The sequence below is a fragment of the Lithobates pipiens genome, unplaced genomic scaffold, assembly GCF_037356315.1.
Source record: "Lithobates pipiens isolate NorthernLeopardFrog02 unplaced genomic scaffold, aLitPip1_a1.2 Scaffold_27, whole genome shotgun sequence".
Taxonomy (NCBI): Eukaryota; Metazoa; Chordata; class Amphibia; order Anura; family Ranidae; genus Lithobates; species Lithobates pipiens.
The window spans coordinates 116,575,371-116,591,078 of record NW_027507788.1 but is presented as its reverse complement, the minus strand read 5'-3'; the positions used below and the strand labels follow the sequence as shown (position 1 = coordinate 116,591,078).

At 40.4% G+C, this 15,708-nt stretch overlaps 1 protein-coding gene across 2 annotated transcripts in view; it reads right to left on the bottom strand.

Annotated features, from left to right (window-relative positions):
* Positions 1-2,881: 2,881 nt before the first annotated feature.
* LOC143934084 (E3 ubiquitin-protein ligase CBL-like) overlaps positions 2,882-15,708 on the bottom strand; it is a 175,547-nt gene continuing 162,720 nt past the window's right edge. For both annotated transcript variants that reach the window (XM_077457392.1, XM_077457393.1), the window contains one exon: positions 2,882-14,470. In XM_077457392.1, coding sequence (XP_077313518.1) covers positions 14,214-14,470 — 257 coding nt within the window. In that variant the 3' untranslated portion in view covers positions 2,882-14,213. The remainder of the gene's footprint in view (positions 14,471-15,708) is intronic.

Below are 15,708 nucleotides of genomic sequence, written 5' to 3'. Positions count from 1 at the left end.
AGGTTGTGTGTTAGTGTTTAGCAGACTGTGCGTCAGTCCCTATACCGCTGAAGGACTGCTGCAGTATAGGGCAGCGGTCAGCAGTAGTGCACGGCAACCCTATGTATTGTGGACCGATAGCGGTCCTTACAGAACAGCAGACTGTAACGCACTCAGGCCTATGTACCGTAGCACCCTATACCAAGTTACCAGTCCTTATAAGAACTTTTGTGGACCAAGCAGGTTGTGTGTTAGTGATTAGCAGACTGTACGTCAGTCCCTATACCAATGAAGGACTGCTGCAGTATAGGGCAGCGGTCAGCAGTAGTGCACGGCAACCCTATGTATTGTGGACCGATAGCGGTCCTTACAGAACAGCAGACTGTAACGCACTCAGGCCTATGTACCGTAGCACCCTATACCAAGTTACCAGTCCTTATAAGAACTTTTGTGGACCAAGCAGGTTGTGTGTTAGTGATTAGCAGACTGTACGTCAGTCCCTATACCAATGAAGGACTGCTGCAGTATAGGGCAGCGGTCAGCAGTAGTGCACGGCAACCCTATGTATTGTGGACCGATAGCGGTCCTTACAGAACAGCAGACTGTAACGCACTCAGGCCTATGTACCGTAGCACCCTATACCAAGTTACCAGTCCTTATAAGAACTTTTGTGGACCAAGCAGGTTGTGTATTAGTGTTTAGCAGACTGTGCGTCAGTCCCTATACCGCTGAAGGACTGCTGCAGTATAGGGCAGCGGTCAGCAGTAGTGCACGGCAACCCTATCTATTGTGGACCGATAGCGGTCCTTACAGAACAGCAGACTGTACCGCACCCAAGCCTATGTACCGTAGCACCCTAGACAGACCAAGTTACCAGTCCTGATAAAGAGCTTTGTGGAACAAGTGAGTTGTGAATGATTAGCAGACTGCAGCAGAAGGGCAGCAGTCAAGTATAATATTCTTTCTATATTTGGAAGAAAGAATATTATACGTGTACAAGCCTATTACCGTACCACTGATACCAGTCCTGAAAAGAACCTTTGTGGAACTAATAGTAACAGCAAGTCTTTAAAATTATCCTCACTGCCTGACACACTGCTTCCTGCCTGTCCCTATACAAATTGGCAAAAAAGAGTAGGCTGGAACGATTAGCTGGAACAGCTCTTTTGTGGACCTGATAGTAACAGCTAATGATGATGATGATGATGATGATGAAGAAAGACTAATCTGGCTGAGCTGTCCCTAAAATAGCAGCATACAGCGCTCTGTCCCTTTATCTAAACTGACAAAAGAAACTCAGGCTGCTGACCTAACACCTATACCAGTCCTGAAAAGAACTTTTGTGTACCAAATAGCTAGCGTTTTCTCTGTCCCTACTCCACACAGGATCCTTTCCCTACAGTGACAGAAGAAAGAATGTAAAATGGCCACCGGATCGGGTGTATTTATAGGTTAGGGGGAATGTCCAAGTGTCCATGAGCTGTCATGTCTCAATTGGTTGTCCTGTAACACATGATAAACGTGTCACGAAAGGTTAAAGTTCTTGTATACATTAAACACGTAAGTCCGCCGGGGCGAACGACGGAAAAAGGCGTTCGAACCCGCGGACGGCGAAAGTCGGAAATTCGCCGCGAAACGACCGCCGGGCGAACCGTTCGGCCATCACTAGTCATCACTGCATGGGCTCAGTAATACTTCTAGAAATCACTGTCTGAACATAGTTTTCTGTGCCATCCAAAAATGCAAGGTAAAGTTCTATCATGCTAAGAAGCTATATCTGAACATGATCCAGAAACACTGCATTCTTCTTTGGGCCAAAACTTATTTAAAAGGGTTTGTTGCAAAGTAGAAAACTGTTCTGTGGCCAGATGAACTGAAATTTGACATTATTTTTGGGAACAATTGGCTCCGTTTTCTCTAGCCGAAAGAGGAGCGGGACCTTCTGGCTTGTTATCAGCATTCAGTTCAAAAGCCTACATCTCTGATGGTATGGTGGTGCATTTGGAATGGGCAGCTTGCACATGTGTATAAGCATCATCAATACCGAAAGATATATATAGGTTATAGAGCAGCATTTCCTCAGGCAAGAATGGGACAACATTCCTCTCCCAAAACGCCAGCAACCAGTCTCTACAGGTCCTTGGTGTCTACAGAGTGTTAAAAGAAGAGGGGATGATACACTGTGGTAAACATGGGTCTCTTGCACTTTTCCAGTTTTTTGCTGCCCTGTTCATGATTTTTTTTTGAGATGCGTTGCTGCCATCAATTTTAGAATTACCTTATTTTTTTCTTTAAATGGTGCATTTGCAAATCTCATAAAACCAAATTTTATTCACAATAGAAAATCCTTGCATTCCGTTTTATGTAGATTTTACATAGCATCTCACCTCTGTTTGCAATTGGGGTTGTACTATAATCGACACTCCTCTCTGTGCTATAAATGAAATTCTGTACATCAGGGGTCTCAAACTGGCGGCCTTCCAGCTGTTGGGAAACTGCAAGTCCCATCATGCGTCTGCCTGTGGGTGTCATGCTTGTAACTGTCAGCCTTGCAATGCCTCATGGGTCTTGTAGTTTTGCAACAGCTGGAGGGCCACCAGTTTGAAACCCCTGCTCTACATCTTCCTGCTCTATGCTGTATATATTACAATCCACAACCCTCTGCTCTGTTCTGCATATGCTATACTCCGCACACAATACCACAAACTCTGTGGTGTACATCTCTCTTTTTGAGGCAAATTTTGCACTCTGCCAATATAGACCACTGGCACAAATCAACCATTTAATTAAAGACACCATGACAAGTGTATTTTATGGAATTCAGGTAGATGGCTTACTGTACAGTAATGCTTTCTCCACATATGATCCTAGTAAGAAACACCAATTTAAGACATAACACAAGTAAGGTTTAAACAGACAAAAAAATTTATTTTAAAAATAATTTTCTCCCCAACAACTTGTACAGAAAACAAAACTGAAAAAAAAAAAAAAATAAGAAAAGCTCTTTAGTCAAAAGAAGAATGTCATTAAATAAATAACTTGCATTTTTTTTCTTTTTTAGTATAATCTACAATCGTTAAAAGAAGACAGGCTTAAAATATAAACAAATCAGGATGAGGGACTTTATGGGGGCCCTCATCTGCAAGAATTTTTACCTTTGGAGTCCTGATTAAATGCTCAAGACAACATTAATAAAGAGATAGGCTTATTGTTGTGAAACATTCAAGCGTTTAACACTGCCTACTACCGAAAATGGTGTTGTATGCATACAGCAGGGCCTAGGAAATTCTTGAACACCAGCTGCGGCAGGTCACTGTGCAACATCGGTAAAAGGTAGAGTTTGGCAACATTACTGTGCCAAGAAAATAACCCATCCTTTACAAAAGGTGTGATGTTCAAGGAAGATGTGAATGCACGAATATTTATTATTCCAAATGCCAGCAGGCTTGACTTAAAAGATGAATGCATTAAATGACTTAGCAAACTGCATTCTGCAACACTGCCTTAAACACCAACTAACTTACAGGCACATTGTGAAGGGACAACAAGAACTAAAGACCCTTACCACAACTACAATGTATAGCATTTTTCTGAGATAAAAAAAAAAATAAAAAAAATAATGCTTGCATTTTGTAAACATAATACACAAAGTCAGAGCAAAGACAAAGAATAGTTAACACACCTAAGGCCTTGTGCTTTCATTGTGGTAAATGATAGCACACTTTGAGAGCCTTTCACGACAGAAATATGGGAGCCCCTGACATTTTACACCCCTCACATTTTTGTAAATCTTTTCATGTGACAACACTGAAGAAATGACACTTTGCTACAATGTAAAGTAGTGAGTGTACAGCCTCTATAACAGTGTAAATTTGCTGTCCCCTCAGAATCACTCAACCATTGATGTCTAAACCGCTGGCAACAAAAGTGAGTACACCCCTAAGTGAAAATGTCCAAATTGGGCCCAAAGTGTGAATGGATATTTAGAGACCTTACGTTCCTCCACCCTCCATTTGAGGATGCCCCACAGATGCTCAGTAGGGTTTGACATGCTTGGTCAGGCCTTTACCCTCAGCTTCTCTAGCAAGGCAGTGGTCATCTTGGAGGGGTGTTTGGGGGTCATGTTGGAATACTGCCCTGCGGCCCAGTCGCCAAAAGGAGGGGATCGTGCTCTGCTTCAGTATGTCACAGTACATGTTGGCATTCATGGTTCCCTCTGAACTGTAGATCCCTAGTGCTGGCAGCACTTATGCAGCCCCAAACCATGACACTCCCACCACCATGCTTGACTAGGCAAGACACACTTGTCTTTGTACTCCTCACCTGGTTGCCACCGCACACGCTTGACACCATCTGAACAAAGTAAGTTTATCTTGGTCTCATCAGACCACAGGACATGGTTCCAGTAATCCATGTCCTCAGTCTGCTTGTCTTCAGCAAACTGTTTGCAGGCTTTCTTCTTGTGCATCATCTTTAGAAGAGGCTTCTTTCTGGGACGAGCCATGCAGACCAATATGATGCAGAGTGCGGCATGTGGTCTGAGCACTGACAGGCTGACCTCCCACCCCTTCAACCTCTGCAGAAATGCTGGCAGCACTCATACGTCTATTTCCTAAAGACAACCTCTGAATATGACGCTAAGGAGGTGCACTCAACTTCTTTGGTCAACCATGGCGAGGCCTGTTCTGAGTGGAACCTGTCCAGTTAGTATGGTCTTGGCCACCATACTGCAGCTCAGTTTCAGGGTCTTGGCAATCTTCTTATAGCCTAGCCTGTCTATGTAGAGCAAGGATTCTCTTTTTCAGATCCTCAGAGAGTTCTTTGCCATGTTGAACTTCCAGTGACCAGTATGAGTGACAGCGTTAACACCAAATTTAACACACCTGCTCCCCATTCCCACCTGAGACCTTGTAACACTAATGAGCCACATGAAACCAGGGAGGGAAAATGGCTAATTGGGACTAATTTGGACATTTTCACTTTAGGGGTGTACTCACTTTTGTTGCCAGCGGTTTAGACATTAATGGCTGCGTGTTTAGTTATTTTGAAGGGACAGCAAATTTACACAGTTAAACAAGCTGTACAGTCACTATTTTACATTGCAGCAAAGTGTAATTTATTCAGTGTTGTCACATGAAAACATATAAGAAATTTTTTACAAAAATGTGGAGGGGTGTACTCACTTTTGCAAGATACTGTGTGTATATACACACACACACACACACACACACACACACACACACACACACACACACTTATTCCAGGTCACAAATTTATTAAAGTGTGGCCAAATATAAAGAGAAACTTATATGGTTGTGGAGCTTTCTTTGTAAGTCTTGCAAACTGATGTTTAGATCTTTTAGTTTAACTATAGGTTGTTTTACAAATATATATTTAATGCATTACAAAGGATTCCCAGAGCACTGTGAATTATCAAAAGAGACAGCACAGTAGTAGCTTGTGGCTCGTCTGTGTAAAGAGTCCAAGTTAATGTCATCCTAAAAACTTAAGACAGGTCAATGTTTTGGGGGTTTAAAGGGCATTTGTCAGGGCTTAAAAGCAGCTCTGGAGATGATAGGTGCTGGACTGAAAAGGTTTAGCCCAAAGCATCAGTTTTCAACAATTTGAACTGTATGCCTTGATCTCCAACAATTAAAGCCATTTGAGTCTATTACCTTTCCTGTTACTTTAAAGCCCCTCCAAAGGCTCATTTGCCTATCTAGTTGGATTTTCATGCAGAAATAAACAAATCTGGAATCTTTACTAATGTTGTGCCACTTTTCTACTATATCCTTTATATCTTATCCAAAACACCCTCTAGATACCCTTGCTTTCAAAAAGTGCCTAATCAGTCACTGCAGTCTACGCTATAGTCTACATTCCACTTTGTGACATCAAACTGGACCCAGGGCTTCCCATTCACATCTTCTCAGCCAAGTGCACTCTCCTGTCTGCATGCCTAAGCTAAGGGCAGATGGATTTCTAGGAAGTAACTGCTGTAAAAATCATCTGCCATTACTTAAGATGGTCATGGCTAGTAATGCCAAGGATAGTTTTTCAAAGGGATTTGTCAACAAAATTAGGCATGGAGACTAGGATGGATAAGTTTGCTTTGAATATTAAAAATTAATAAAATCGCAGTTTCAGTTTGTGGTGCTCAGATAGTTTAGTTTTGCTTTAATTTATCTTTCCAAAAATGTTTATATAATTCTAATAATAGTCCTGGCCGCAATTAAAGTGTATACATACAACTACACATTCTCTTCAAAGATAAAAGCCTCAGAGCAAGGACTTTTAAAATGAGTTAGCATCCCATATTTCTATCTTGAGAAAGTCTCTTACTTTTCACAAAACTATAAGGATCCGGTTTCTGTGAACTATATAATGCTAATGAGGCAATTCTAGGAGCAATGTTACCTTGCAGCAATTTTGCTACATTTTCCATTTGGCAAGAATGCTATCTACATAATGCTTTTAAATTGGACTGAAAACATTCAGCGGAATTATTATTGCCATTAATAAAAGTAGGAAAGGTGGAGTTGGACGTGATACAATTTATTAGCTAAATTGCACTTAAAAGGAGTGCTTCCAAAATACTTAGCACTTCAATTTACTAAACAAATTCAGTGAATTTACACTTAGCAATTGTCAAAATAATTTTCACTTCGTGAATGTGGGGAAGCTGTGCTGACTTCAATCATTCAGTTATGTGCAAGGTAAAAGTTTGTTTTCCTTGCACCTGAGTGAACATACTCAATTTCTTTAGTAAAACAGGGTCTTGAATAAATTCTATAGGGGGCTGGAGGTTTAGATCTCTGAGGGCATCTGATGTGCTTACTATAGAGTTGTACATCAAAAAATTAGAATATCAAAAAGGTAATTTCAGTAATTCAATTCAAAAAGTGAAACTCATTTTATATAGATGCATTACACACAGAGTGATACATTTCAAGCATTTTTATTTTATTTTGATTATGGCTTACAGCTAATGAAAACTCAAAATTCAGTATCTCAGAAAAGTAGACTACTACATAAGACCAATAAAAATAAAAAGATTTTTAATACAGAAATGTCGGTTTAATGAAAAGTATGTCCATGTACAGGTTAGTGTGCACTATACCAATTCTTGGTCAGGGCTACTTTTGCATGAATTACTGCATCAATGTGGTGTGGTATGAAGGCGACCAGCCTATGGCACTACTGAGGTGTTTATGGAAACCCAGGTTGCTTTGATAGCGGCCTTCAGCTCATCTGCATTGTTGTGTCTGGTGTCTCTGGTCTTCCTCTAGATGATACCCCACAGATTCTCTATGGGGTTTTGGTCAGGCAAGTTTGCTAGCCAATCAAGCACAGTGATACCATGTTCATTAAAACAGGTATTGGTGCTTTTGGCAGTGTGGGCTGGTGCCAAGTCCTGCTGGAAAATGAAATCAGCATTTCCGTAAAGTTGGTCAGCAAAGGGAAGCATGAAGTGCTCCAGAATTCCCCGGTAGAGGGCTGTGCTGACTTTGGACTTGATAAAACACAGTGGACCAACACCAGCAGATGACATGGCTCACAAAATTATCACGGACTTTGGAAACTTTACATTTCATTTGAAAATAAAGGTCCCAGAGTCTGGAGGATAAGTGGAGAGGCACAGAATCCAAGTTGCATGATGTCCAGTGTGAAGTTTCCACAGTCAGTGATGATTTGGGGAGCCATGTCATCTGCTGATGTTGGTCCACTGTGTTTTAGTCCAAAGTCAGCACAGCCTTCTACCGGGAAATTCTAGAGCACTTCAGGCTTCCCTCTGCTATCCAGCTTTATAGAGATGTGGATTTCATTTTCCAGCAAGACTTGGCACCTGCCCACACTGCAAAATATACCAATACCTGGTTTAATGATCATGGTATCACTCTGCTTAATTGGCCACAAACTCGGCTGTTCTAAACCCCATAGATAATCTGTGGGGTAATGTCAAGAGGAAGATGAGAGACACCAGACCCAACAATGAAGATGAGCTGGAAGCCCCCATCAAAAGCAACCTGGGCTTCGATAACATATCAGCAGTACCACAGGCTGCATTGATGCAGCAATTCAAGCAAAAGGAGCCCTGACCAAGCATTGGTATATAGTGCAGGGATATGCAATTAGCCGACCTCCAGCTGTTGCAGAACTACAAGTCCCATGAGGCATAGCAAGACTGACAGCCACAAGCCTGACACCCAGAGACAGAGGCATAATGGGACTTGTAGTTTTGCAACAGCTGGAGGTCCACTAAAATTGCACATCCCTGGCATAGTGAATACTAGACTGTACATGGACATACTTTTCAGTAAGCCAACATTTCTGTATTAAAAATATTTTTTCTGGGTTTTATGTAATATTCAAATTTTCTGACATACAGAATTTGGGGTTTTCACTAGTTGTAAGCCATACTCGTTAAATTAAAAAAAAAAAAAAGTGCTCAAATATATCACTCTGTATGCAATGCATCTATATAAAATAAATGAGTTTCACTTTTTGAATTGAACAGCAACACTTGATTTTTGGAGGAATGTAAGGAGCAATTTCAATAGTGCAGTGTGACAATTATTCACACATCAAAACAGGCAATTTGGGTGGAACACAATTTAAGTAAAGGTATGTTATTGAATACTGGGTGGAATCCCATGAAAATACGGTAACATCAAATATCCAAGCAGAGAGTGGCTGCGATGGGCCTCAAATCCATTTGGGCTTCTTCACCAACCTGTCTGGTATTTCGTCTGACAAAGATCTGAATATGTTTAAAGCTTGAATTTGAAAGCTACTGAATTTTTTTAATAAACTGTATCACTTTAAAACCACTTTACCTACTACCACGCCAAAAATAATATGAAGACTACAGGTTGACTTCAACAATTACTCCTCAATGCTCCAGCATTAATAAGGAAATGAACCGTTCTTGGCCGAAGAAAAATGCTCAAGGTTGAAATTCTACTAAAGTGCACTTACACCCAAAATATGGACATTTGTATTAATTCTTAACAGGCTGTAAAATAACTCCAAAACAAGCCCTGATTGACCTTTATAGCTGCAGGCACTGGAGAAATTCATATGCATGCTAACAGAAACAATGAATTGGCAACTCCTATGTTTCTTGCAGCAGAGACCTGGCTGTCCTCAAATGTAAACAGTAGGTGCTTGGGCCATTAGAAACAGACTTCACAGTCTCTGTTGTGATGTTTGAGGATGCATTCTTTCACAGTACCTGCAGCTACAGAGATCAATGAAGACTTGTTTTAAAGTGCTTTTACTATTAAAGAATATGTAAACACATTGTCGATAATATGGGCTTAGGTGTAGTTTAAGTTCTGACTCCTTGTGATACCTGTAAATAGCTGTGTTAGTCTAGAAATTAATCTGTTTACTCATGTGCAACCCCTTGGATCCAGGTCCTATTCATTGCTTTTACTTCTCTTGAAAATATTGAAATTAACCCCCTGTGTTCATTAATCAATAGTCCAATGCAACAACATCGGTGGCCAGTGGAAACATGGAGATATAATGTGGGGTGAGGGAGAAAATCTCAACTTAGAAAGCAGTGAAAGCCCTGTATACAATTTAGGCCTAAGTTTCAAGGGGCTCCATGGGATACATTTTTAAGACTCATACGGGTAATTCAGGCATCACAAAATTCCTGAATTTCAGCAGTATTGCTCTTAGGCCAGACCATGTTCACATTAAGTAGTGAATGTATGTCTACTAGTTTGAGAGAACTGATAATTCGCCTTAAGTGACTTGGATGAACTGCTATAGTACAATTCCCTACATTCACTTTCCTCAGCATAGAGAAATTGTTATAACCTGATACACAAACCTAAATATGCTTTCTTTGCCCTGATGTTCTGACATAGCATTTAATTTTAATAACCAACGTTGGCAAATAAAATCATATAATATATCAATTATCAGTATACATTTGTTTGTTAAATGTAACAGTGGATTGTAAAAACAGATGGATGTAAACAGTGTAAATATAGCAAAATTTATGGAAAAAAAATCTATTTTGACCTTTAAAGAAAAACTGTACACATAAGAAAACTTCTGCAGCTCCCACCTAGTTACCATAATTTCACAAATTTAGGGGGGGGGGGGGGGGGGGTGTTAGGGTCTTTCATAACAGTTATCCCTGTATAAATAAACAAGCCACTACCTTAAAACCCAACTGAAGCAATTACTATTTTTTAGCTCTCAACAGAAGAGGGAAGGACCTCTGTCGAGTTCTTACTGCTGTGTCTTCATCTGGCAGATTTTTCCTCCAAATCCTTTCTTTTTGGCAGGTGTCAGAACAACGTGAAGGGAAATCACAACCAGTATACAGACAGCAAACAGTTTTAGCTGGAGTTGGGCTTCAAAGCAGAACCAACATAAAAACAAACCAAATTAATATCAAAAACTGTCATGTTAACAAGCAAGACAGAACAATTTAATGCAGATTAATGATGTGCACAATATACCAAACAGGTAGAACTCAAGGCTAGTTTGTATAAAAAGGAGGAAAAGAATACTTTATATAACACAATGTAGTCATTCTTGAAGGATTTTTGCCTGCCATCTGGAGACTGCAAAATATGATGGGTTAAGGGATGCTATTACCCAAAAATTATATATACAGAGTATTGTAGCTCAACAAATCCCAAAGAATTGTTCTGAAAAACCCATGAATGATTACAATTTTGCAGGACGACAATGCCATATGGTTTCTATCAGCTTTGAAGGGAAAGCTCTTCAGGGGTCAGAAAAATAAGACCAGTTGGTTTTTACTTAACCGGTAATCTTAAGGAAAACAGGGAGAACTGTGACAACTGTTCTAATGCGCATAGATACATTTGCTCCACTTATCCCCGATTGAGCAGATAGAAGTTTGGTCCCATCTACTCATTACATACCCATCCTAAGCTTTCTCATACTGGTTTAAAAATCTTTAAAAGATAAAAAAAATTGAAGTGTTAAAAGTTAACTGTAAATGAACAACATTGTCCCATGATAGTAAGAAAAATAACATATTGGCTACATGATTGTGGCAAACACTTATGATCACTACTTACCTCTGCTCTGCGAATGCATACTACATTTTTAAAGACGACTCAATGTTATTTAGGAAAGGGAGGTAAGTGTAGTGTGTAAAAGTACTTCCCTTAACTGAGATGCCACCTAAAATAGATCCCATTTGTTTTTGTTTTTCCCTAAAACCCCAAATCAAAGGCATGTCTGCAAAGAAAAAAGGTTAGAGGTCCACAAAAAAAATAAAAATAAAATTTGCATTTGAAACCACTGGAAGTTTCTGAACCCTGATAACCTTCGGTTACTGCCATGGTTTCTTGTAATGGCATAAGGGACACAGTGTGCAGAGGGCAAAGATTTCAAATACTTAAGCTTTTTCAGGTACCACAGACAGAGAAGATCAGGGGGTAGCTGGAGAGTATTACCTCTTAATTGCAGGCATGTCTTTGCTTTTGGGTTTTAAAATGGTGACAGTCACTACTTAACAGTCTATGGGAAATTGTACATCGAACTGATGTATGAACAGCACACATTTCTGGCAGAAAGAAAAAAAAAACAAAAAAACGTAGGATGATCTGTATAGCACTTCAGCGTATTTGCACATACACTAAAAATGATTCTAACTTTATTTTAATAAAGGAAGTGTGGTGTACATGCGCAAAAATACTGACTGGCAGCGCAGATTTTAATTTTTTTTTTTTACTGATCTATATGCAGAGCACGTTCACACAACTGTGTGTACAGACACATTGAAAACAATGATCTGCATTTACACAAAAAGGAAAATGCCTGTACTGCGTTTTTAGGCAGTAAGTGTGCAAGAGGCTTAAAAGTTCCCTACACCTCTCATGTTTCCAATACCTAGTGGTGGGATGAAATAGTAATGTAACCACTTGCCCTCCAGCCACTATCATTATACTGCGGCAGGTTCGCACGATCCCCCGAACCATTGTAGCTATACGTCGTTCCCTTTTAAGTGGGATAGCAGGCACGCGTGACCGCGGCACAGCAGGGGTGCCGATGCTCCCAACAGCTGGCCACGAGTGATTGCGGGCATGAGTGGCAGAACAGGGACCTGTGTGTAAACACACACATCCCAGTTCTGTGAGGGCAGAGAGATTGTGAGTTCCTACGAGCTGGGAATCACGATCTCTCAGCTCCTATAGTCACTCCCATCCTCCAGTTAGAACACACAACTAGGGAACACAGTTAACCCCTTGATCACTCCCTAGTGTTAACCCCTTCCTTGCCAATGACATTTATACAGTAACCAGTGCATTTTTATAGCACCGATCGCTGTATAAATTATAATCGACCCAAAAATTTGTCAAAAGTGCCTGATGTGTCAGTCTCGATAAAAATCGCAGTTCGCCGCCATTACTAGTAAGAAATAACAATAAAAATGCCATAAGTCTACCTAAAAGGATGTCAATTTTGTTTGGGTACAATGTTGCACAACCGCACAATTGTCAGTTAAAGCGACTGTGATGAATCTCAAAAAATGGCCTGGTCATTGAGCAGCCAATTCTTCCGTGGCTTAAAGTGGAAGTAAACCCATCGATTTAAACAGTTAAAAAAAAGGCATGCCAAGAATGCTAACTGCACATTGGTTGTGCTCTCAGCCAAACTATCAATGGCTGGTGTCATAACGAATCACATGTGCAGCACCATAGCAGTTGAAGATTAAACAGGCAAATATGGCAGCTTCCTTGGCGGAAAACGATAGGGGAGTTTACAACCACTTAAAGTGGTTAACTGGGTCTTTAAACAAAGGGGGGGGGGGCAGTGTGTTAAGGAGTGTCCGATCACCTCCACTGCAATTGGCTGACACATGATCAGGATCCGTCTTCCAATAATTACTAAAGACCAAGAGAAGTCTATGGAAGCTTGGTCACCTCGGCTGCCCATTGACGCATATGTGCGGTGTGTGGGGATTAAAGCACACCCTCATTGCCAATGCATATATGCGTTAGGCAGATGGCAAGAAGTTAAGCAGCAGATCTGATGAAATGAGACCTGGAAGTGTTATTTACACACTGTTACATTCTCTTTCCTACAATTTCATAGGTCATCAAAACAAGATGTGAGTTGCTCTTTAAGTGTTGCATGTGGGAGCAATACATTTTACCAAATCTGTACATATCAGTTATGATTTCAGCATATATAAATATACATGTAAATAAATATACATATGCTCATATGACACATGTATTGATATTATTACAAATGACTACACAGGTATGATTGTAGGCATACTTTTCTTTACATATCATTTGGAGCCAGTAAGACATGTAGAATAAATTAAGATAATTTATCAGTGTGTGGCTGCATATAATATTACTCTGTCACATCCTTACACTTTCTTCCCTTCTATTCTGCCTAATATGCCACCCTTATTCTGTTATAGTAATGTGACAGTTCCCCTTTCACCCTGAGTCATGTGGCATACTGCACTCCAGAAGGAATTAGTGTTGGCACCAAACTCCCAGAATGCATCACTGCTCTTCGTCACAGGACTTGCCAAAGAAAAAAAAAAAAAATGAAAGGCCAAATAGGACCTCAACAACCGACTCTAGAATGTCTTTAATAGTGGGCTTTTATGAGCTTAAAATAAAAAGGTTATATACTAAGGCAACTTTTCATGTCACTGAGGTCCCTCAGAGTGCACCATTAAGTGCAAATGAAGTCCATTAAATAACACTGGATAATAAAAAAAAAACGCACACAAATGTTTGAAAATGCATTTCCCCATATACACAAACAGAAAATCATAGGACCTACAGTGACAGGCAGTTTAATGTAAAAAATAAAAATAAAAAAAGGGTGGGAAAGATGGGTTCAGTGTATCCATGATAATGACCTGAGCCAATCAGAGCCTCCCATGTCTTCATTCTCAGGAAGGTAGTAATCCAGATGGTATAGAAGAAATGTTAAAAATACGGCTAATGGAGCATAGTGCTCTGATTGAGAATCTGGTTAGGGGTTACCTGATGTAACACTGCTAATTAATGGCAGGCTGATGCCCCTACCCTGTACTTTTTCCGGTGAGGGGGGCGGTGGTGTTTGGAATTCGCCATCCGTTTATTTCTATACCCACAGTAAACCCAGCTGGCCCCATTGCTACTTCCCACTGCACTCGAGCTCAAGGATCAGATGTGCACTTTTTCGTTCATGGTATACAGCAGTATCTGGAAATCCAATTGCTATGTAGCCACATGCGGAGGTGATGGGATAGCCACAAATTCACGCAGGATATTGCGGGCCATCTCAATGTTATTGTGGGCAATGACTAAGGCTTTATTCACATCTTGTTGAGAATATCCCTGGCTCAGTAAACTCTCAATCTCGCTGGCGAGGGGAGAAGCGTCATCACCAGGTGGTGCAGGACGACGCTCAGAGTTCATCCTCCTCGGAAAGGGCTTTGGGGGACGCTCTGGAACAGGTGATGACTCTTGGAGTCCTGAAAGAAAAATCAATTTTAAGCAAATATAATATTCTATAAATAAGCATTTACAGTATAAACTGAAGTAAACAGTAGCGCTAAAGAGTATAGATAAACCCTGTGACAGGTGATAGTGATCAACACTAATACATAATTAATAATAAAGTTTGTTCAAAAATAGTCCATACATGAGACTGGATTGCCTCAAACAAGGAAAGCTGAATATATCCTTATGTGAAATCTTCAAAACTTTCACGACACCACATGCACTCACTCAGGGTTTCCACTCCCCTTTGGTTAAACACTCACCAAATGGCGATGCCTTGCACTCTCATGCTGGGCAAAACAGCATCAACCCTTACAGGGTTAAATATCCCCCAATATCCAGACGTGACACCCGATATCATGGACTCTCCATATATAATAAAACAAAGTGCTCCAATAGTACAGTATTGTTGTAAAAAGTTTATTCTATGAAAATAGCTTCAAACATTGCACTCACCTAAGCTCAACTCAATGAAGCCTAGGAGGCATCCACTTGCAGCAGCAAGTCCTGGTGTAATGTGGTCTCAGCGGACACAGCATAGGGGAACTGAATCTCACTAGCAAGCGATACTGCACCATTGGAGCACTTTGTTTCATTATATATAGAGAGTCCATGTCATATGGTGTTAAATCTAGATATCAGGGCATATTTAACCCTGTAAGGGTTGATGCTGTTTTGCCGAGCATGAGAGTGCAAGGCATCGCCATTCCATGAGTGTTTAACCAAAGGGGAGTGGAAACACTGAGTGCATGCGGTGTGGTGAAAGCTTTGAAGATTTCACATCAGGATATATTCAACTTTCCTTGTTTGAGACAATCAGGTCTCACGTATGGACTATTTTTGCACAAACTTTATTATTAATTGTTTATGTATGTTGATCACCATCACCTGGTTTATTTATACTGTTTAGTGCTACTATTTACTTTAGTTTATACTGTAAATGCTTATTTATATTTATTTTAAGTAGCAGCTGTTACACATTTAGGTTACTTTTGGCGCAGTAGTGGTACTTAAAGAGTGTGTGTAGGGATCTTATTCTGCATAGATGCAGTACTGTGTCCATATATAAAAATTAGACGAATGAGACTTTGGCTAGCAGGTGGGGAACCTATTCATTCTGGCTACAGTAAGGACCGGCATCTTGCTTCCTTAGTCAGATGGTTAATTAGAGCCATAGATCGCCTCCAAGATTTCTACAGTGTCCAGTCAT